The sequence below is a fragment of the Clavelina lepadiformis genome, chromosome 5 (genome assembly GCF_947623445.1).
Source record: "Clavelina lepadiformis chromosome 5, kaClaLepa1.1, whole genome shotgun sequence".
In the NCBI taxonomy this organism is placed as follows: domain Eukaryota; kingdom Metazoa; phylum Chordata; class Ascidiacea; order Aplousobranchia; family Clavelinidae; genus Clavelina; species Clavelina lepadiformis.
Genome location: NC_135244.1, coordinates 3,571,542 through 3,593,168, shown reverse-complemented (window position 1 = coordinate 3,593,168; position 21,627 = coordinate 3,571,542). Strand labels below are relative to the sequence as shown.

General features: G+C 36.1%; 1 protein-coding gene across 4 annotated transcripts; it reads left to right on the top strand.

Annotated features, from left to right (window-relative positions):
* Window positions 1–695: 695 nt before the first annotated feature.
* LOC143460661 (serine/threonine-protein kinase TBK1-like) lies at window positions 696–20,514 on the top strand. Of its 4 annotated transcripts, none has more exons than XM_076958262.1 (17): window positions 696–847; window positions 14,253–14,377; window positions 14,573–14,716; window positions 14,845–14,974; window positions 15,168–15,349; window positions 15,433–15,593; window positions 15,820–15,930; window positions 16,383–16,562; window positions 16,724–16,923; window positions 17,099–17,249; window positions 17,351–17,452; window positions 17,658–17,778; window positions 18,190–18,385; window positions 18,579–18,720; window positions 18,965–19,126; window positions 19,254–19,469; window positions 19,630–20,514. In XM_076958262.1, the coding sequence occupies exons 2-17, from the start codon at window positions 14,258–14,260 to the stop codon at window positions 19,718–19,720; spliced, it is 2,409 nt and encodes an 802-aa protein (XP_076814377.1). In that variant the 5' UTR covers window positions 696–847; window positions 14,253–14,257; the 3' UTR covers window positions 19,721–20,514. The 4 variants fall into 4 exon arrangements, with proteins under 4 accessions (XP_076814377.1, XP_076814376.1, XP_076814375.1 ...); XM_076958261.1 differs by lacking the exon at window positions 696–847 and adding an exon at window positions 5,061–5,121; XM_076958260.1 differs by lacking the exon at window positions 696–847 and adding an exon at window positions 10,380–11,418.
* Window positions 20,515–21,627: the final 1,113 nt, after the last annotated feature.

Genomic DNA, 21,627 nt, shown 5'->3' with positions numbered 1-21,627 from the left:
TTGACGCCATTCAAACGTAACTTTAAATTCAACGAAATAACAGTCTTAACAAATCTTTTTATCAAAAATATACGATATAAATCAAAGTAACCACAGCGACTCAATAAGACTGATGCCAAGACATTGTGTGATTTATTATTTCACTGCGCACCAAAGTGATAATTAATTTAGATTTAGATTCCCAATTTAGAATCCGGAAAATACCCGTATCGCCATTTTGTAAAGCCTATACAAATCACTTAAAATCTTTTTCCTTGGCCTTTACTTAAACGTCGCATCAGATCTCCTGCTGCAAAGCTGTTTTGCTGCAGTTGCTGTAATGAATGGATCCACGGATAGCTCATCCATGAACTCAAAACAACAATTAGTGCTTTTTAATAGTTTCTTTACAACCAGCACACAAATGCACGCCCGTATTAGGTTAGACTTTACAGAAACGAGATACTGACAAGTCTTCACGTAAGCGCACATTTTTTACTTCATCGGTTTCTTTTTTTTATTTTTCCATATGTTTTAATCCTCAAGCTGAGATTGAATTGATGCAGTGTTTGTATGTTTGAAAAGAAATTTGGATCTCAATGTAGCTTTTTTTGTTAAAAGCGTACAAAATTTATTGAGTTCTTATAAAAAAACGTTAAGAAAAAAATTAGCAACTTTTGTGAAAACTACGGTCACATTATACATGTTTTTTTTCATTATTTTTTACCATACAGTGCTTTTACTTCAGTAGCATTTGGAATGTTTTCTGAAAATATGTAAATAACAGTGTCATCTTGCATCATGCATTGATATGATCAATAACACACGACTCTTATCTTGCTTGCTTAAGTGAATGGCAACTTGTTTGGTGAGTATTTATCTATTTTTTAATGTTTTTCTGTTTGTGTGAAGCTTGTTAATAGTTTCAGGGTATCAAAATCGAATTAAATAAATGCATAAAATAGAGTGGACAGGGCATAGTTTGCCTAACCTTGGCAGTCTGCGTTCTTTATCAAGCTGTAAAAATCGTCAAATTGAATGAATGAATGAATAGAATAATTCGCTGATTGGTAAAGTCGCCATGCCTTTTGACACAAATGTAGGCTGCTTTATTATGCTACTAACCACTGTTGTGTCAGTAATTATAGCATTTGCTGTGGACAAAATGACTTGAATGAGGGGTTCAAATCTAAATTCAAACTTGTCCAAAATACTGAAAAGGGGTAAACTGAGACAACGATAAGCACGAAATAATCGTGGCTAAATGACGATTTTTACTATATTCGTCTTGAGCACTTCCATCGTTTCGAAACGATTACTCGCACGATTTCCGGTTCATTTCCATATACCAAGTTCAATAAAGACGCAAAGTCACGGAAAGTGGAAAAAAGACACTTGAAACAAAATCTCGCATGGAAATAAGCGCTCAAGATGTTTTCTCAATTATCAGACAGTGGTCACGAAGATCGTTAAGGAATTTAGTTTATTTCACTCACGAATTGGTTTCGAAATTTGGGAAAGCCCCGCTGCATGCATGAATAGAAAGATAAAGCATAAGAAGAAAGAACTGATGAGGGAGTAAGAAAAAGCGAAAGAGAGAGAGAGAGAGAGAGAGAGAGAGATTTTACTGTTTATAAATGCAACATTTTTCAAAGTATATAGTTTTATGCGTAAGTACTTTGCATTCGTGCAGCAATAAAGTGATGCAAAAATTCTGTAAATACCTGCACGCGTGGGCAGGAACACTTTTAACAAATGCTTGCCAACTATTAAAATTATCTGAACACACTCCAGCCTTCTGTAACTTGACTAACTCATCGTGAAGGTATTTGCTTTGAGCATTGCCAGTTGAGCGCACAATCCCTGGATTATGAGTCAATTTAGAAGTGCTTTACTGGAATCAGCGAACATGTAGTTTGGTCACGACAGGCTTAAATACGGCCCAAAATTTCACGACATCAGCAGCTATGCGGCCACTGGCACTTACTCTTCCGATTTTTTCCTATCGTTGAGTCTTTAAAAAGGAGGAACTTGTTGTGAGATTCTCACTCTACTGCATCAGTGGCTAGGACGGAAACTTGACCCAAGTTTGCTGGCTGCAGTTATAAATATATTTTTAGCATTTTGCTAGTTGAATAGGCTAATTTTTACAAAGTTTTGTATAAAAATGTGAGTGGTTTAACTCACGCTTTCAAGGCGTTAACTTGGTGGATTCCAAGTTTTATACTTCAATTTGCACGAAAGGTTTTATACGTTTTTTACGTTTAACTAAAATATTGATCAAGTATAGTTTTTTAGTCTTTCTGGAATTTTGCAATCTGGAAGTGCTGGCTACTGGGACCGAGTAAACACTTTCATATCTAATAAACGTTTACTTTTTATTGTTAAGTATGACATTAAAAATATTGATTTTTAAGATAATGAAATCATTCATTTGGTCTGGAACGTTTTCCTTGTACAAAAACCTGTGTTTTCCTTTATATTTGAAGTGTATAAGCAAATTTGTTTTTGAGGAGGTTTGTACTCTGAAAGATATCTAGCTGAAATTAATGCTTACAGATAATATTTCTGTCAAAGGGGTATTTTTCGGCGATCATTCCTAGATCTTGTGGTAACGTTGCAATTTATCAAATATATTCTTCCCAAGACAAATCCATCTGCTGATGATGATTACGCTCTAATTAAACAGCTAGGCCAAGATCAACGCTACTGGTGCTGTTTAACTGGGTTCACTGTTGACTATATTCACATGTGTGCAACATGTTTTTGGTCTTTCATTGCAGTGTAGGATTTATATCACTGCATAAGGCTGCAGCAAGGGTGTTTGGGAAACTTGGGTGTCCTAAAATGATGATTTGAGGATGTTCGGTTGCCGAACGGGTGTGGGGGCCCAAGGTTAATATTAAATAGGTTGATAATAGTTAATAGTTATTTGAAAGTATGAGAACAAATTTTAAGTGTAGTTTCAAAACTACCACGTTTTTTATAACAATTTTGAGTTTGGGGCGGAGTGAAGTGAGGCCACACGCAGACATTTCGTGCAAGAATATTTGACATTTGCTAAACTGAAGTGGGAAAACTGCATAAACAAATTAATAAATGTGAAAACCGCTCGCAAGAAATCACAGCCAAAGGCAAGAAAAATTTTGAAAACTTTTCGAAGAGTGTAACGCGGAAAAAAGGTTAAAGGTTACTTAGGAATTTAACTTGCAATAAAAAAAGTAACTATAGCTTCGGGGTATTATTGTAAGACCTCGCTTCATTGGAGCTAGAAAGTCGGTAAGATACTGCATGGTTGTGAATAAAACGTCCCGACGTATTTTTGGATTTGTCGTCAAATAAAAAAATAAATTTTTAGTATTTCTTCCACCAACTGCACAAGGGTTGTTGTTAAACGTGCGAGAGTATATATTAACAACATAGGCCTATACGCACTTAAAAGCAGGACATTTCTAATTTATTTGCGTTGCAACTTACGCTGCCAATACTCAGAAGTAAGTTTGATTTTTTTTCGGAAACAACTGAAAACCGATAGATAAAAAAAACTCATTCAATCATTTTTATAAAATGTTTGATTGGTCGCATCTATAACGTTCCATACAAAGTCTGTTATACGTCAGATCAGCGAAATTTGAAAGAAAAAGTTCCAAACGTAGAAGAGTTTGTAACTAGACAAAGTTTTTTACAGTGAAGTTGAATGAACGTTTGGTGAAAGCATTTCGCGCATTCCTACAGCTTGTACTGCTTCAAATATACCGATACAACAAATCCAAATATATTACGAAATTTATCATATCTTTAACGGCCGTATCCGAAATTCATTTCTTACATAGGTTGTACAAAAAGTTACAGCGGTTCTTACAAGCATAGCCAGCAACATCTTTTCTCGTGGAAATTGCCTCTCTAAGACATCGCAGGCACATTAAGCATGTTTTTATGGAATAATATATGTTTTCGAAATTAATTTTGTGATTGTTTATTTTTATTGCTGTCAAATATTCAAAAAGTAAAGATAGCCACAGTAATTATTTGTACGAGGTTTATATTTAAAATACTTATAACCAAAAATAATTCACAATATCATTATAAAATTCAGTCAAGCAATTGTTTTGCTACTGATTTAAGCTATAAATTTATTCCCGTCGAACTGTAATTACTTGTACTTATGTAGATAGGTAATAATTATGCATATAAACTGACCGCAAAGGATATTTCTTATTTCTGTTTCCTCAAGTAAAGAGCTAATTTTTTGATATATTTCAAAAGCATGAATTCCAGAAAAAATTGTTCATTTTTTCCTGTCGAGATATATGATGTCACCAATAGATAAAGATAATCACGCAAATATTCCAGATTAATAATAAATAATGGAGGATAAAATCGAAACCGCAACCTTTCAAAAACAAATCAGTGATGATATTCGCAGGCTGTGATGACGTTTAAATACGTCAGCGTCGGTGATTTAATCATCACAACGGCCTTCCGTGATAAAAACTTTTGAATATTCTATTACAATGACGTGCGGAATTTTGACCGCATTTGCAAACAATTACAGTAAAACTCCCTTTGACGTGTAGAATATTACATCACCACTGTCTTGTGGAAGGTCGACTTTCATTTGTTATTACCGGTAGAATGTTTCTGGGAGATATTTGAGACAAACGCAGGCAAGGATGCGGTTGCAAACAACCTTATGCTTTACATGCGGGGGTGTTTTTGTTTTTCGATGCCTGATATCTCTTTAAAAATATTTACAAAACATTACTTTAGTTGTGCTTTGTGTTGCCAATGCCCAATTTAGTACCATCTCTTGTGCCCACAAAATGGACAGATAGCACCAGAAATACCATATTTTAATTTTTGAGATGTTTTTCGGTTGAGCACTGGAAATAAATCAATACGTTTGAAGAAAACAAATTCTTGAGCAACTTCACACATAGCCTAAAAGTTAACAAAAGGTTGTTGGTTTGCGCTTGTGGGTTTGCATCGTGAGTGTTGGTTTTCTCTTTCTCAATAAATAGCATTTGGTTTGATTCTTTTTGAGTGGATAAAGAAGCAGAAGTTGAAGTTTGAAATCGCAAATAGCTGGCGAGGCGATGGAGGTATTCGCTACAGAAAACGATGCAAGTTTGATGAAAAGACGTAAGAAAATATCTCTGTCAAAGTAGTATCAATAATATTCAATTTGAATTTGGTTTAATGTCTCTTACAAAATACCCACTGTTCAGCAGTATACTACAGAAAGGAAATGTTGGTTTCAAAGATTTGGGCACTTTGCTTTCTGATGGTCTCTTTCCGGTTGCGTCGATGTCTAGTTTGTGTCCAGACTAAGGCTATGGCATTTCTAACAGCTAAAACCATATAAGCAGACAGGCACATAGTATATATCTTATATGTATATCTACTTTCATGCTACGATAGATCGCATGACCTCTGTTTAAACTGTGGTTGCTTTTGATAACGCTAAAATTTGCTGATGTGTTTTAAAATATTTTTAAAAAACACACACAGCCGTAAGAAAACACCGTCTGACCGCAAATTCTCATTTTAACGAGTTGTTGTGGCGTTTTATTTGAACAAATTCTATGAAAACTTTATATAAATTTCGTTGTTTCGTCAAACAGGTTTTGCTCAAACCGAAACGACGACGGCGACGTTTCGGTTTGATTCAACTCATAGAGCCAGTGAGCCTGACGAACAATTCCGCGAAAAAATGTTATTTTTATCTTTTTTTTTATAAATTTTCCTCTGGTCGCCGCAGCATAGTTTAGTTTCGGGTTAGTCACGCTGAATTTCCCTTCTCGGCCGCTTTGTGGTTATTTAATTAACCCAGCTAAAGTACTAAACTAGTTTTTCGGTTGTCTTTTCTGGTAAAAGGCGTACTTGGGCCTATTTTAATCGACACCATTTATAATGTCAGCCAGAGTATAGACGAGGCATCGTTTATTGTTGTCCGGGAAAGTCTCATTGATTTTTAGGTCAATATGTAAGACGTATAGCCATGACGCCATTTTATGAATCACGTTGATTACGTCATCAGGTTTTTTTGGTCTGACAAGCTTGAGAGAGTGATAAGAAAGCACCGTCAAACATGTGAGTGCACACACATTATTATTTGCTGACGTTAGAACGGGAATTTTTCGACGTGCTAAAACAAACGTCTATCTTTGCTTCACTGAGTCGTACTACATGTAATATCACGCGTTTTAATTAGCGACTGGTGGATGAGTGAGATACCATATTGTGCAAAACGTATTGTGTTTTGTACAAAAAGATAAAGCCTTTACCTGGAGGGCTGTGGTTCGCTTGGAAAGCTCTCGATTCTTTTTACAGGGATGCTGTTTTTATTATTGTAACTTCTCGTGCTGTTACGGGGCGCCATATATAACACTGTGTACGTGTGACAAAGGACGGTTCAATGTTTAAACTCTTCGTGGCATATCCGCGTGCTTTTCGTCAACTTTCCCTGAAATTCCCCGTGATCCGCTTTTCGAAAACTTCCGAATCAGGTTACTAGTTCAACTACTCTTAGTCACTTTTTGTATCGTTCTCGCTAAAAGTATTTAATATTGCTGTAACCTACATGGACAAGTATGTCGCGAAAAAATCACCTTGAAACGTCATAGGAAAGGCAATTTCAATAAAAGCTGGTGCCAGGATAAGAATTTGTTTTCGAAACAACCAGTTTTTAGACCTTTTTTCTGCCTGCGAACGTAACCACCGCAGGAGACGAACTTGAATGACGACGACCATGTATTGCTTACTTGTATCGATTTAGGTCGCTTGTGTGGCTGGGAAAACCCCATGTTTCCTGCTTGTTTGCTAATGTCTTTGTCACAAAAGCTCTTTGTTCGTTCTTGTATGTCTTGACTTTATCAAAGTTTTTATTACTAAACACTGAACAGCCTTCAGTATCCTGTTGAAATTAATGAACGGTTTTGCCGATCGCGTTGATCAATTCAACTGCAGTGATCTGAATGTTCATTAGAGAGGTCATAGAGTCGTCCGCACTGAGGGTGATAACTGATAACATACTGGTCCATAGTGAACAAGTACGAGTACATAAAATTGGTACATTAAATAGCTACAGGAAGCGAAAAAGCTTACACCATCATTTACGCACACTCTAAGAATAGCATGAAGGGATATCGTACGTAATGCATTTGTCTGTCTGTACCAACTTTCCGTCAATGATGCTTTGACTAGCGCATTTTCACGCTGTCAAAATCAGAAAATCAAGTCATTACTGCGCCTGCAGTCATTGTGAATTTAGGCGGCGTAGTGTAGTCAAGTGGATAAAATTCAATCCATGCTTGTGTTTGCCCAGCACTGAATTGTAAGTAAGAATTTAGCATACCAAATACGGAATAGTAAGGCAGTAACTTAGCTTTTCGTAGCATCAATTTCGATATGAAATAATTAGATTATACGCCCTGCTAGCATCCGAAAAGACTACACAAATGAGGTGTTGCACTGGCCGTAAAGTAATAAATAACACAAAAAGATTCGCTAGAACAGATATTACGACGTTTTTCTTACTTAACAGAAGGGCTCTCTTGGGTACGTTTATAGTCCGCTATCCAAGACAAGTGCTCAAACCTGTTTGTCTTGGTAACAAGTCGTAAATGTAGAGTAGGTAACTTGAAAGTCAGTTTTCTATAATGCTACTAAAGATTAGCAGGTTAACAATATATAGATAAGTGCCAATATTATTAGGCCATTCAAGCCATACTATGTCTTAGAAGAAAAGCACTTGTTGTTCGCTTAGTGATGTAACGTAAAACCAAAATGGTGATTAGCCGCTGTTGGTAGCTATCCGGTAACTACTGACGACTTTTTGGAAATAATAGCTTTGTTTTCCTTTTTGATTGTGAGGTCGACCGCCATTTCCCGCAAAGGTATTCGTCACGTATTTAACATTAAATTGCGGCCATCTTTGAGCTATTTTCTCGTTTTTGTTTGAGTCAATTTTGGGTTATTATGACATTTCTAATGGCCTCCTCAAATTACTAATTTTCGGAAACTTTTTCGATTGACTCCAACGTGGTTCTTTACCTTTGGCCAACTAAAGCATCGTTTGCGTTCTTGACTAGTCTTACTTATTTGCATATAGGCTTATTTCATATCTGCCTTTATATGAATACAATCGGCTTCCTTCCTCTTGTTAGTACTCTGCCAGTCTCAACTTCAGATGTTTTCTGTTCATTGGCGGTTTGTGGTTCCAGGTCTGAATGACATTTTAATTAAAAATGTAATGCGCTAGCTAGTCGTTAGCTGCTGGCAAGTTTTCTGACAGGATTGATACAGGGAAACGTTTTCCTATTCATAAACGAAAAATCTATAGGCTTGTTAGTCGCTATATTGTAAGTGTTTCATATAGAAGTAGGGCCGTGTTTGAGACTACACGCATTCCAAATTAAAATGTACACTTTGAGGAAAGCTGTTTTGCTTGTTCGAATTTGTTGTGTTTTGAGTAGCTTTAAGCCATTTTCACAACATTGAAAATTATACCGTCAATAGTTTATACTCGCATTGTCACGATAATATCAGCCTACGCAAAATTTTAGCTTTGCATTTTTCTAGCCCCAGGTCATTTTGATTATAAAAGTGGGGCTTTTACGCTGTCGAATACCATAACTTCCGAGGTAAGTTTATCAGCAATAATTAATGAGTCATGCCATCCAGCGGAAAATGACGTTTCACATTGCCGGATATTTTGACGCATAGGCATTTATTTAAATAATACGATGAAATTTTTTGTAAAATACCCGCTTACGTCATTAATAACTACACATGGGGAAGTTTTAAAATATTCCAAGAACTCGTAGTAAATAAATAACACCAGCAGTGTTAAACGACAGCAAACGTGCAAAAACTTCCTCCCCTATATTCGTTGTCTCAATTGATTTCACTTGGCAGACGCAATCAATGGAACTGAACTAATTGAAATTTCACGTTGTTGGTTTACTGGGTCACGACGGGCTTGGAAACAAATTTCTCGATGACGTAGGTAGCTTGATATTTGTCACGTGTTGATGTGTGTGCAGATCTGAAAAGTGAAACCCTTTATTTGGTGAAATATGATGCGTTATCATATGATCATTCGGCATTTGACTAAAAACAGCTGATATAACTTAAGTGTTGGATTTTCTGAAGTATACTGAGGACTCCGGATATACACGTAGTGGAATTGTTTAGTGCCATGTTGTAATTTTGCTTACGTAATTACTGTGAAACTTTGTGAATGAACATTTTTCCACCTACGCACGTTATTCTATTCATATTTCTTTGGACACGTGCTGCCTACCCATTGCCGTAAAAACCGCAAGCTATTTAAACAAGCCGCGCCAGAAGCTTGAATCATCATAACGCGTATCACGTAATCCCAAATATTCCATCTATTCTACATCTGTAGTATATCTTTTATTTTGTTGATACTTAGTCACCTATCTACTATCTAAATATCGATCTTTCCAAGCCAATGCTTTATTATTATGGGCTATGACAACTGGTAACTACTGTACAACTATTGTACATTTATTGTATAAATGTTAGATAAACAGACGGAGCTTTATTTTCAGACAAAGATTTTAGGCGGAGATAACGCCCCCGCTTTTAAGGGTAAAGGAATGACATTGATTTAGGCGTAGATGACGCCTACGGTTTTAAGGGTAAAAGTATGGTATGGCGGGGTCTCGAATAAAAAAAATGCCCAACGTTTTTGCAAGTTTTTAAGGAGCCGTATTTGCAAAACAGCCCATTCTCGGATTACACCAAGCACTGGTAATAGAGAAATTAAAGTTAACCTTTACCAAGGGTTGCCTGAAATTCTGAGAATGGTTTTACATAGTGGATATCCTAAAAATTCTTTATATTTAATGTCGCCGTGCTGGTCATCCTAACTGTATGAATTCAACAATCACTGTTCAGTGGCTATCTCGGGGTGCACTTTTTTTATATAGGTTGTATTTTATTACCTAATTCGAAAAAAAATTACACCCCTCGACAAAGTAGACTTTGATAGCTACGAAAGCCTGCGTTAAAATGAAATTTATCAGTTAGTTTTTAAGATGTGTATCCCGTTGTTATTTCCTCGTCTTAAAAATTTGTGACAGTCTTGCCCCAAGTTTTTTGTAGTAAGTTATTTTGAATTAAATAACTCATTAAAAGCAGTGAGTTCAATTCCAGAAAGTTCATATAAAGTTGTAAGATCAATACCAAACTGAGACCTCGAGTTTCGTGGTTAAATAAGGAAGATCATAGGGTTGGTGATAGAGGGTTTACAGTTGAGTTAACCGAACTAAGATTGTGAATGCAATGTTACCAGTGTAACCCATCGTGAGCTCGTAATGCTTGTTGTATTCAAAACGTGTGCTAGGGATGTGAGGGTGTCAGTGTAGCGTGTTTCTTCTTTAGTTATCCTCGAATGTTGTGACCTTGTCTGGACTAGTTCATGAAACTAATTTATCGTCACTTTCGGTGGATTATTGCGAAGTTGTGCGTCACAAAGCTTTAAATAGGCGCACTGTGTGGCGATGAATAATTTAATCTAACCTTGTGTCACGTTAGGCTCTTGGTCATGGCATGCGATTGCTCAATTAGCCTATATTGCCTATGTACGGAACATAAAGATAAGTTGCGCCTATGTAGACGCAACTTCTTGTTGTCTGTAAATTTGACTTTTCGTGCTGACCCGTTATAACCCCGTAAAAAGAAGACCATTGACTGAAATGCTGTATTCAAGGGTTGTGCGTTTACGTCAGATTTTGCGCAACAGACGCCAGTAGTCACGAAATGATATCAAGATATGTTATATTTTTAGATTTAGAAGATTTTTGGCATTGCTTGCTCGGAGTGGGTTAGCAACGCCTCATTGAACGTGCTTTGAAGTTAGTTAAAAGTTAAAGCTGAATAGTGTGCAAGGCTTTCTCGCACCAAAGCACACTGCACCCCGAAGCAATCGCGCGAGCTGGAGACAAAGACGTTTGTTTCTTGATTAACTTCTTACTAATGTTCAAGAAAGTTTCTCTGCCACTTGCCGCAGTTTCGGTTCCCAAACCAGTGCACATAACTTGCGCGAAGTTAAATCAAAAGCGCTGCAAACCTGTAGAATGTCTCCATGTCGTATTTGAAAAGCACCTGACGATCGCAACGATTGTTGATGTGAAACTGCCTTCTCATCGGTGATTCCCCTACATCTGGATCCTGGTTTTGTTGACTTTCGTCTTATTACATGTTGCAGATTTTATCTTCAAAAGATATATTCAGCCTTTAAAAACTATCGTACGTTAAAATTGTTACTCAGTCCAGCAGTTTGATGTAGGAGAGACTTGAAACTGTACCGCATGTTTTCGACTATGCACGATAAACCGGTTTTCGCTCAACATCAGTGGATTAAAACAGCGCCTGGACAGTGCCAGTGCTTCTTTCCCAGAAACGGTAGGGTGTGAGTAGCTCTTTTTTTTATTTAATAGTTTTTGATAGTTTGGCCTCCTTGTTGTTTTGAAGAATGTATTCTAACGATGTCGTACCGTTTTGCTAGCTTTGTGGTTATAGTTGTTTTTTCCTTTTTGAAATATCCACAAAATGTTTTTGTAACAGTTTCTATACTTTTTTGTTGAAAATCGCTGTTTGCTATTTGGATCGTATTGAAAACGACATATCTACTGGTATACCTATTTGCTAGCTTTTTAGGATTCTCTTTCGTAAGCCTGCCCTGTAACCTGTGTAGTAGGCCTATATGTTTGATGTCGCAGTTCCACGAAAAAACGTGGCGGTTTTGACTTCACCACCATTCACTGCACATATCGTACGACCTATAACTTTTAGAGGGTAATATTTCGCCGAAATTAAGTCACGCAGATTGTTAAAGATACTGGATTAGGTTAGGTCATTTGGAGAATGGGAATGCACAAAGTTAATTTTAGCCCTTTCTGATTTAATTGCAATTGGATTTGGATTAGAAGGAAGGTTAGGTTTAGGTTACTATGTTATAACATTAAAGTAGGGTAAACAAGAAACTGTCAAAAATTGCTTCAAACGTACGATCTTTTCTTTTGAAATAGTAAAAGTCCATGTTTTATGTAGCATAACTCCAAGCGACAAATTGCCAGCTCACTATGTTTAACGTTTGCATAGCGCACGAAAACCAGCGCACGCGGCAGCTGCTGACTTTATTACTTTCAAAATTTTTATTTCATTTGTGCAATGCTAGGCCTACCTAGTTACCTACAGGATTCGAGTATAAGTTGCACAGTCTATACTTGTTGTTGTTTTAGGTTAACGAAATTGTTTTGAATATCAATAGTTCATGTATAACGCAATGATTCTTGCTACCGTACCATGCTACCACATATAGCCTATAAAAGATGTACCGATATGGCGATATATATATAGACGAGTAGGCTTATAGCAAGGGTTGCCATCGGTCTGGACTCAAAAATAAAGACAATTAGGAAACGAAAGTAGAATATTACCTTAAAAAGTGCACAGCAGGAGAAACCAATCAATGTTCCTAAAAAAACGAGACATTATTTGCATGTTCTTAATTTTGGTATCTTTTTGGTACAAAATGGTATACTAAAGGGATTGTGAATGTGCTTATTTGTAATAAGCACATTAGTATTTTCTAAGACATTGTACTTTATTTTCTAAGAAAATAAGCACAAATCTTAGAAATAAGCATGGAATGGTAACTAATCAATCATTTCAATCATTTTATTTTTCGCCAAAAGCGCGGCGGGGACGAAAAATCAGCCCTGTCTATACCGCTGTCCCGTAACATATAGTCTAATTGCCAAGTGATGCCTATTATCAATTAAGCAGTTTTCTTGTATTAGTAATTGTGAGAGCTGTAAAATACACTTCTTTATCCTAGCCTAGGCTTATACTGGTACAAATTGTGATTAACCGGTAGCGGTACTTCCTGTTTTAATACTTTAGTTTAAAGCTTTAGTCTTTAGTTTTAATACTTTAGGCTGTAGTCAGTGTATAATTGTGCTGGAGTAGGCCAAGCTGAATTGTTGAAATTAAGAGTGATGCAGACTCATGTGATGTGAATAAAAGTGTGCTCAGTAGAATTTTGTGATGTTTATGCTCAAACTTCTATGAGCAATTCAACTAAACTTTTCTTTTTTATAGACTATTAAACAGTATATAGATTAATTAAGGTATACCTTGTACCATTATAAGGTACCATTTAAGACTATCCAGCTGACCATGACAAGCTTTTAATTGTATTATCTTTATTTGCTTAGCTTAGTTGTTAAAATTTGGCGATGTAGGCTGTTTCTTGGTTTTATAAGGCAAGTACCATTTAGTATAAGCTGCTGGTCCCCCTTATTGGAAAGTTTGCAAACTGGACTTTTCTTTGGACTTTCTTCCTCGCACTATTACATTATTTTCCATTCAGACCAACATCTTCCATAGTGGAAAGCATGTCTACTGCACCTTCGAGAGCTTTGAAGACTGTGCTTGCTGAACCCGAGTGTTTACCTTGAAAACATTTACATTTACCTCTCAAAAACGGTGTCACTGCGTTTTGCTTACCGGACTGCAAAATGCACTATTTTGCACCCAGTGAACCCTAATTTTAACCATCGTACATTTGGTCACCACGATTTTGGCCGTCCTACACCCCCAAGATCTCGTTGAAAAGTGCCATGCTTTCCAGTCTGGAAAACTTTGTTGTGCACAACCCTGTTAAAGCCGGATCGTAAAGTTTCAGTTCTCTGTGGGAATACAGTTTACTGTGCAAAAAAAATTGTGCAACTAATTCAGTTCTCCAAGGGGAGATATTTTTTAAGCTTAATCATTTCAATGAAATATATCTTGGCTTTCATGAACCCCTTCTGATTTGTATGGTGTGCTGGATTTCTTTTGTTACAGGACAGTGGTTTATGCACAAATTTGTTAGTGCAATTCTTCGCTTATTTTTCTGGCCTGTTGAATGCACGCAGACTCACTATTCTATCGTTTTAAAATGTATAAAAAAAATTTATTAAGTAGAAAGCAGCAGATTCTGCGTAAACACATTTGGTTGCCAGTATTTTATGCATAGAACACTTTATTTCCATAAACCAAATTCTGTGGTCTGGTTTCAGTGCAATGTCTAACTTCACTTGGTTGTGCACTTCTATTCGAAACCTAAAGTTTTACTTAGCAGCCATAAATAAAAAACATTTTGTAACTTTTGATTGTTTGTTGCTACTTCCGTCAATTTTAGCTTTTATCATATTGTACCGAGGTTTTAAACTTTCTTCTTAAATTTGCAGATATAATGATGCCCCACCCTGCCCACACTAGTTCTTCGATAAGAACAACCAACAGTTATATCTGGTCAACCTCTGATGTGCTTGGGCAGGGGGCCACGGGGTTTGTTTTTAAAGGACGAAATAAGGTACCATTGCTGAACATTTTGCAGTATTTCGTAAAAAGTGTACATATGTAGCATTAAAGATTGCATCAAATTAGGCTGATAGCTACACTAAAACATAAACAGCGACAAATATTTTGTTAAACCATATGTGTAAACATTTTATTACTTTATTGTATATACTTACTGGAATCATAACACAGAGATCTAACATTGCAGAAAACTGGCCAGGAATATGCGATTAAAGTATTCAATTCACTTAATTTTGTTGCGCGACCAAATGATGTTCGAAAAAGGGAGTATGAAGTATTGAGAAAAGTTGACCACGAAAATATTGTTCGTCTATATGATGTTGAAGAAGAGGTTAAATTGATCATTTCATTATGTATTATATTTTTATTCTTTCTTGCAATTTGTAAACGTTGTGGAACTCAGCGCTGGCGCTTAGTCTGAATGTGCAAAGACATAAGTCAATCATTCTATTTTTGCAGGTGTCTACGAAACACGATGTTATTATCATGGAACTTTGTTCCGCTGGTAGCTTGTACAACATGTTGGATGATCCAGAAAACCTGTATGGCTTGCCAGAGGATGAGTTCAAACGGGTTCTTAGTCATATTAGTAAGGGAACACATTTTGTGAATGGCCATAGTTGCATGATACAGTTGATATACATACTACTTAGGAAAAGGATACACTATCTAACAGTTACTATTGGTTACAGACACAGTCATTGTGAGTCATGTGCTATTGTTTCCACAGTGTTTTTACAAAAATCCAGGCTTTAATAATTGTCATTTTTTCCTAATTATAGCTGCGGGCATGAACCATTTGCATGACAAGGGGATTGTGCATCGTGATTTAAAACCTGGTAACATCATGAGAACTATCGCAAGCGACGGAAAAGCAATATACAAGTTGACAGATTTTGGTGCTGCCCGTGAATTAAATGACAATGAGCAATTTGTCTCTCTCTATGGCACAGAAGAGTATTTGGTAAATAAAATTTAGTATGTTTCAGGAAACCTAAGTTTGTTTTGAATTAATGCAAATAAAGCGTTTTTTCACATTGTTTGCAGCACCCAGACATTTATGAGCGTGCCGTTTTAAGAAAACCTCCTAGTAAAAAGTTCTCAGCCACTGTAGATCTGTGGAGTATGGGTGTAACTTTTTATCACATCGCTACAGGACAACTTCCTTTTCGACCATATGGTGGCGCTAGGAGAAACAAAGAAATTATGTAAGTGTTTAGAAGCCAGTCAATGGCAATATTATTCTTTTCAAAGTCAATTAGTTTCAGTTCCTGGACGCTACCTAAAAATCATTACAACATTGCAAGCATTTGTTGAAAATGTTTGTTTAAACGTTAAAGCATTTAGAAAGTAAACATTGGCTGAACAAAGTTCGTTTGTGTATATTTTGCTCTCTCCTTCTGCACTGGCTGCATTCAATACAATTTTTGGTAGGTACAAGATAACAACCGAAAAACCATCTGGTGTTATTTCGGGTGTGCAGTCGACAGAACGAGGAAACATTGAGTGGAGCCAGGAACTACCGAAAACATGTCGCCTCTCCCAGTAATGTATTATTTGTTTATGGTAGACTAAGTGAATGTTTGTGTAAAGCAAGTGATAGTGTATTTTTACAACATTTAAATGCTGTCATTACCGTTGATATTATGCTTTGATTTCCATACATTTATTTATTCAAGTTTTCCATTTAACAATTTATTGGTGCCATTTGTTGGCAAAATCAATTGTAGTAATCTCCATTCAACCAGTGAAAGTCGATAAAGAATATACAATATGCACTTAAGAATGTTGTTGCCATTGAGGGGTTTGGACTTTCCCTATAAAGATGTTTCATCAAAGTTTTGCTGAGATTAACCATAAAAATGAATCACTTGTGGTTTCTTGTTAGTTTTTTGATGTCTAGACCATTCCAAGATTGGTTTCCAAATCTTCCAAAAAGTGACACATCCTTTACCACGGTTCTAAAAGGTCTTACTTATTTTTCCTTTAATTTTCAGAGGGTTAAAGCAACTTTTTACCCCTGTGCTCTCTGGAATCTTGGAATGCGACCCACATAAAATCTGGACATTTGAGCGTTACTTCACCGAAGTGGAAAATATCCTCACTAAAACTGTCATTGACGTCTTTAGCTTCCCATCAGCAATGTCTCATAAAGTTTATATTTCACCTGAAAAAACGTTAGTGTGAAAAACGGGAAAAATTGCTGTAATCTAGTTTTTTCCAAACATAAAAAGTTTCTTTTGGTACCATAGTCATAGTCCTGTTTAAAAAGAAGTATGAGAGTCATTTTTAACGACGCTGTAGTTTAAACTAATTGTTGGAGTTTATTTTTTGATAGGTTAGTTTCCTTTCAAGAACACGTTGCTGAACTAACTGACATTCGTTCTAGCCGTCAGTTGATGTTGCATGAAGGAGGGCAGTTTGAAATTGAAGCTTTCATTCCTGTCAGAGATTATCCAGCCACCGGACCGGAAAACCCCATCATATTATTTAGCACAGATGTGTCCGATTTTCAACCAATACCAATACCCCATACGTGTAAGTGTTTAACTTCAAGAATTATTAAACACATAATATTCAGTTAACCACATCTAAATGATGAAGCTTGACTTCTTTGTAAAATTATACAAATATAAGTAATTTGCAAGTTAATTGCTGGCATTAACGCACAATTAGTTATCGTATACTTTAATATATATGATACACATAACAGGTAAACCTCCAAAAGTAAAATCATCGCTATCTCTCGAGAATGATTCAAGTTTGGCCAAAGTATGTTCAAGTACGCTCTTCGATATCCGGAAATCTGTGAAGTATTTGCTGCTTGTGCAAACTTTGATCCGTCTTGGAGTGAAGTGGTTTGTGTAAGTAACATTGGACACTAGAAGTTTACAAAAATATGACTGAGGTACCAACACAGATTGTATGATTTTGTTTAAAATTTGCAATTTTTGTCTGTTTGTAGATCTTACTTGAAAAGTCGGGTGATGAAAGTTCAGATACTGCGAAGTGAACTTTCAACTAGGGTGAGCAGTTTGAAGACAACCTTGGAGATTTTTGAAGAACAGTGAGTTGTTGTCTAAATGAAAATTTGCCGAGAATACATGACGTGTTCAGTTTTGAAATCTTTATTGTTTAGACTTTTTTAATTTAAATAAAACTTGAGACATATGAGAATAAACAAGAAAGTTGTAAAACAACCTCAACTGCAGAAATTATACAATTTAGCTGTTCAGCGTTAAATTTAGCAGCATTGTAATGTGAAATTGCAGCTACCAACGTGAAACCTCATTGTTGCAAGTTATTTCACTTCTGCTCACCACACCGCCCGAGGTCAACGAACTCAAGTTATATTTCACCCAGATCACAGAGAAAGTGAAATGTCTTAGACAAGTAAGAGATGTCCACCTAGTCAAGTGTTTGACAAATTATGTCAGTGATGACTCACAGTACAGTAAATTGTGCGGATCCCCGCTTAATTTTATTGTTGTGAGCTTGTCAAAATGAAGAAAGTCCCTAATCAACCAAAGCGTGTTCTAACAAAATTTGACGCTCATGTGCGTCGAATTTTTAATTTTGAAAATGAAAAACGCCTTACGAGTAATTATTATTGTAGCCATATTATGAATTGTCACTTCTATCGGCGATGAACAACCGTAATCACACCATCATAGAATTTTTAACGTATAGTTAGTCGAGATAATGCTGCTGTAAAATATAAGGTAATAGTTAATAATGAAAATAAAATATTTAAATAAGGCAGTAATTACAACCTTAGCGCAAAACTTGTCTTTTTTGTGGCAGATCCGGACAGAATTTGACCAGATCAGCGAAATTATACGTAAACTCGATCGAGCCGTGATCCAAGATAAGACGCCGGCATCTGTATTTGTTGATGAAGGCTCAAGATCCAAGGATTGCCTCGAAGAGAAGATGATCCAATTTTCCGAACAATCTCGTGAAGTTTATAAATTATTCAAGAAACACAAACACAATAAACGTACGTCGTTGTTGGCAGAAGTAAAATTAGAAATATCGTAAAAGTTACAGTAAAATTTCTTGTTTAATTTAGCTTAATTGTAAAAAAAATTTTAAAGTAGAAAGATTCCAGATTTACTTTTTTGGAAAAATTAGTTCTCTTTTAAAAAACGTTTATGAATGTCAGTTAAGAATACTTGGTGTCTTATTTGCAGGGCTTGATTACAGCAATGAGCAGTTACACAAATATGAGAAGCAACAATTGTCAAAAATCTGTGAAAATTCTGTCCTGCTTTTCACGGAGCAAAGTGTCCCCAGATGTAAGCGACTTCACAAAGAATCTCGGACCTGGTTCAGGTGAGTTCATCTTTTTTCAAACTAAAAACTGATTCACTGAGAAAAACTTGGAAAATATTGATTGTATTGTCAATTGCTTGTTAAGATTTTCAGTTGCCCACCCTGTGTATTTAGTTAGAATTGTACTTGTAAATGTTTTACTCAAAACGCTTGTACGTACTACGTGCTCGGTATATGCACAACACTTCTACAGCATGAAAATTAAAAGCCGTCAATTTTATTTGATTCTCGTTTTAATGCGCAGCAACATGAATGAATATATGAAGCAGATTCAGCAGTCAGAAGCACGTATGCGCAGTCTCGAGCGCATCTGCTGCGAACTAGAAGAATCAGTACGTTCATTGCAGAGAATATACAGGGATAAGTTGTCCCTCGCCGAAACGCTCTTAAAGGAAACAGCATCAAGGTTTTTGATCATCTGGTTTTACAGTATATGATATTTACACAAGTCAAAATTTTTCATGTTGAAGCTATTTAACTGAACCATGTCTATTTGTACTTTTACTTACAAGGATTGTTTGTTTGTTTTGCAGAACTCAAAACATCTCTCTACCGTTGACTACAGCCAACAACGTTGATCAAACAAAACCTCTTCTGCCCGTATCGTGGCCCCCTTACACCGGGCAGACAAAATCAAAGAGCCAACGCCATAAGGATTTACGTGAATTAAGGAAGGGTTTGGCCGAAGCCAAGAACAGCCTGAACGAAGTCAAAAGTGAAGTCGAAAATAGCTCAGATTTACTAAAAAGGTAAAAGGAAGTCGTTTTCAGGACAATAAATACAATTTTATAAGTTATTATGTTTTTGGTCATTGTTTTATTATTTCAAGCATTTGTGCAAGTAAACGTCGCCGTAGCAAGCTGCGAATGAAAGCGTTTTTGTTCTCACCATGTCTGAATCCTTTTTCAGACTCAGCATGGTGGCTTCGGCATCGCAAACCAACAGCACGAATTCAATTCTTAACAACGCAAGAACAATAAGAACTAACGAGCACACCTAAAAAGTGTTGTAAATCAGGAGAATGATTAAACGAAGCGAGAAACAGCAAATCTTCGATCCTTGCATACAGGCGAAGGAGGTTGAAGGGAATGAAGAAAGACTCATCGCGGTAATTAAACACCATGTCTACGCCAGAACGAGCAGAAATTTCTATTTGCTCGTGTTGTGCTGCGTTATTTAATCTTTGCTCAATTTCTTTTGATTTTTGTGCACTTTCCATCAACTGAACACGTCACTACTGTAAGCCATCTGTGTCGCAAATATTATATTTAAATTAATTATTATGAGCTTGACAAGCAGTGAGTTTAATCAACGACTTTGAGTGGCTCAGCGTTGGTTATATTTTCATGTCTCTGATATTTGGCTTGGACAAAGTAGAAACCGCTCAGTGCCAGGCAATCGTTTCTTTCAGTCTTTTATTTCTTAAATATTATCCGTGAACTAGAGCGCCCACCAGCGACGATGCTTTTTCTTAGTTTGTCTCCACGAGACCGGAACACCCATCAAACTGTGACTGTAACGCAAAATATGACCTCAACAAACTGTTCTTTTGTCTTGTCTTTGGTTAAGTTGACTTTCAACGTTTCTTTTTCTTACCTTTCTTGTTTCGTTTGTAGGTCAAATTTAATATTATTTGTTATTTCACGCCCTTACGACTATTATCAATAATTGAGTTTGCTGCGATTTTTTTACTTATTCGAGGATATTCGGCGGATTAATTTTTTGATTTTATCACTTTAGAGATAAATAGTTTGTGCAATTAATTTATTTTGTGGGATAAAAGCAACCCCGGAATTTGTTTCCGCCTTTGAAGCATCAGGCAATATGCTTACAACATCAGACAGTTGAATTTACTAACAAAATCATCAAAACGCTGATGAAAGTCATTTTGCAGACCAACAAAGTACAATAGCCTATGAGTAGTATTGAAACATGTGTCAGGTTTAGAATAAGTATAACAACTACACCCACAAAAGAATTACTATAATATTTAAATGCACATATAGGCGAAACGTACCTCCCAAACTGAAAGCCTGCCCCAACGTCCAGTTCTGAAGCTGATAAACTATCCTTGGAAATTTTCGTTTTTTGTAAACAGCTTTATTTTACATCATTAAAAAATAAGTTGCAGTAAGTGCATAGTAATAAACGTTTGACAACTGTTAACAGTTATTTAAGAAAAAATTCGTTTCAGTTGTTTCTTGGACCTGATATTTCAACTGGGGTTGGGAGAATTAGTAGTAGCAGCCACTAACGGCTAAGAGCTCTTAGCGACCAAAGATTTTGTTAGCTATTAGCCCAAATCGTACAAGTAGGAGAGAATTTGGAGCAAAATTTTTGGTAATCCATTGGCCCACCGAAATTTTCTGCTCTGTTAATTATTTTAATGCTTGAATATTTTGTTTTACTGATAAACTTTGTGGTCTAGCATGACATGGTTGCTAATGCAACACTTTTCATCACATTTCTTTATAATAATCAATAGCAGTTTTGCCTGCATTTAACAATGTGATATGACAATGGCATCTAACCGTCAATTAACGGCTAATACCATCTGGCTAAATTTCCAGCCCTAATTTCAACCAATTGATCAAGGTTACAGCAAATACTTTTTGTGAATTCTGGAAAACATTTCTGACACTGTTTCATGATTCTTATCAATTGTGAATTGCCTTTAGATGTTAAAAACTTTTCACCACTTAAACGGTCAAGGCGGTTTGCGTTTTTTTTATATATTTCATAAAAATGTTGGACAAATTGCTCACAATCAAGATCATAAGTTACAATTTTTTCTCTAATTTTTTATAAAATGGTCTCCCACGTATTTCGGTATCTAAATTGTACGAGGTAGTTTATTGTGAGTTGATTGGAAGTTTATAAACTGTGTCGTCATCAAAGATAGAAAAA

What these genes read in the sequence shown, in the direction of transcription:
- LOC143460661 (XM_076958260.1), top strand. Translation starts at nt 11,325, where the DNA reads ATGTTTTCGACTATGCACGATAAACCGGTTTTCGCTCAACATCAGTGG. An exon ending in TTTTTAAAGGACGAAATAAG is followed by an intron (nt 14,378 to 14,572) that starts GTACCATTGCTG and finishes CTAACATTGCAG; the next exon opens with AAAACTGGCCAGGAATATGC. An exon ending in ATGGCACAGAAGAGTATTTG is followed by an intron (nt 15,350 to 15,432) that starts GTAAATAAAATT and finishes CATTGTTTGCAG; the next exon opens with CACCCAGACATTTATGAGCG.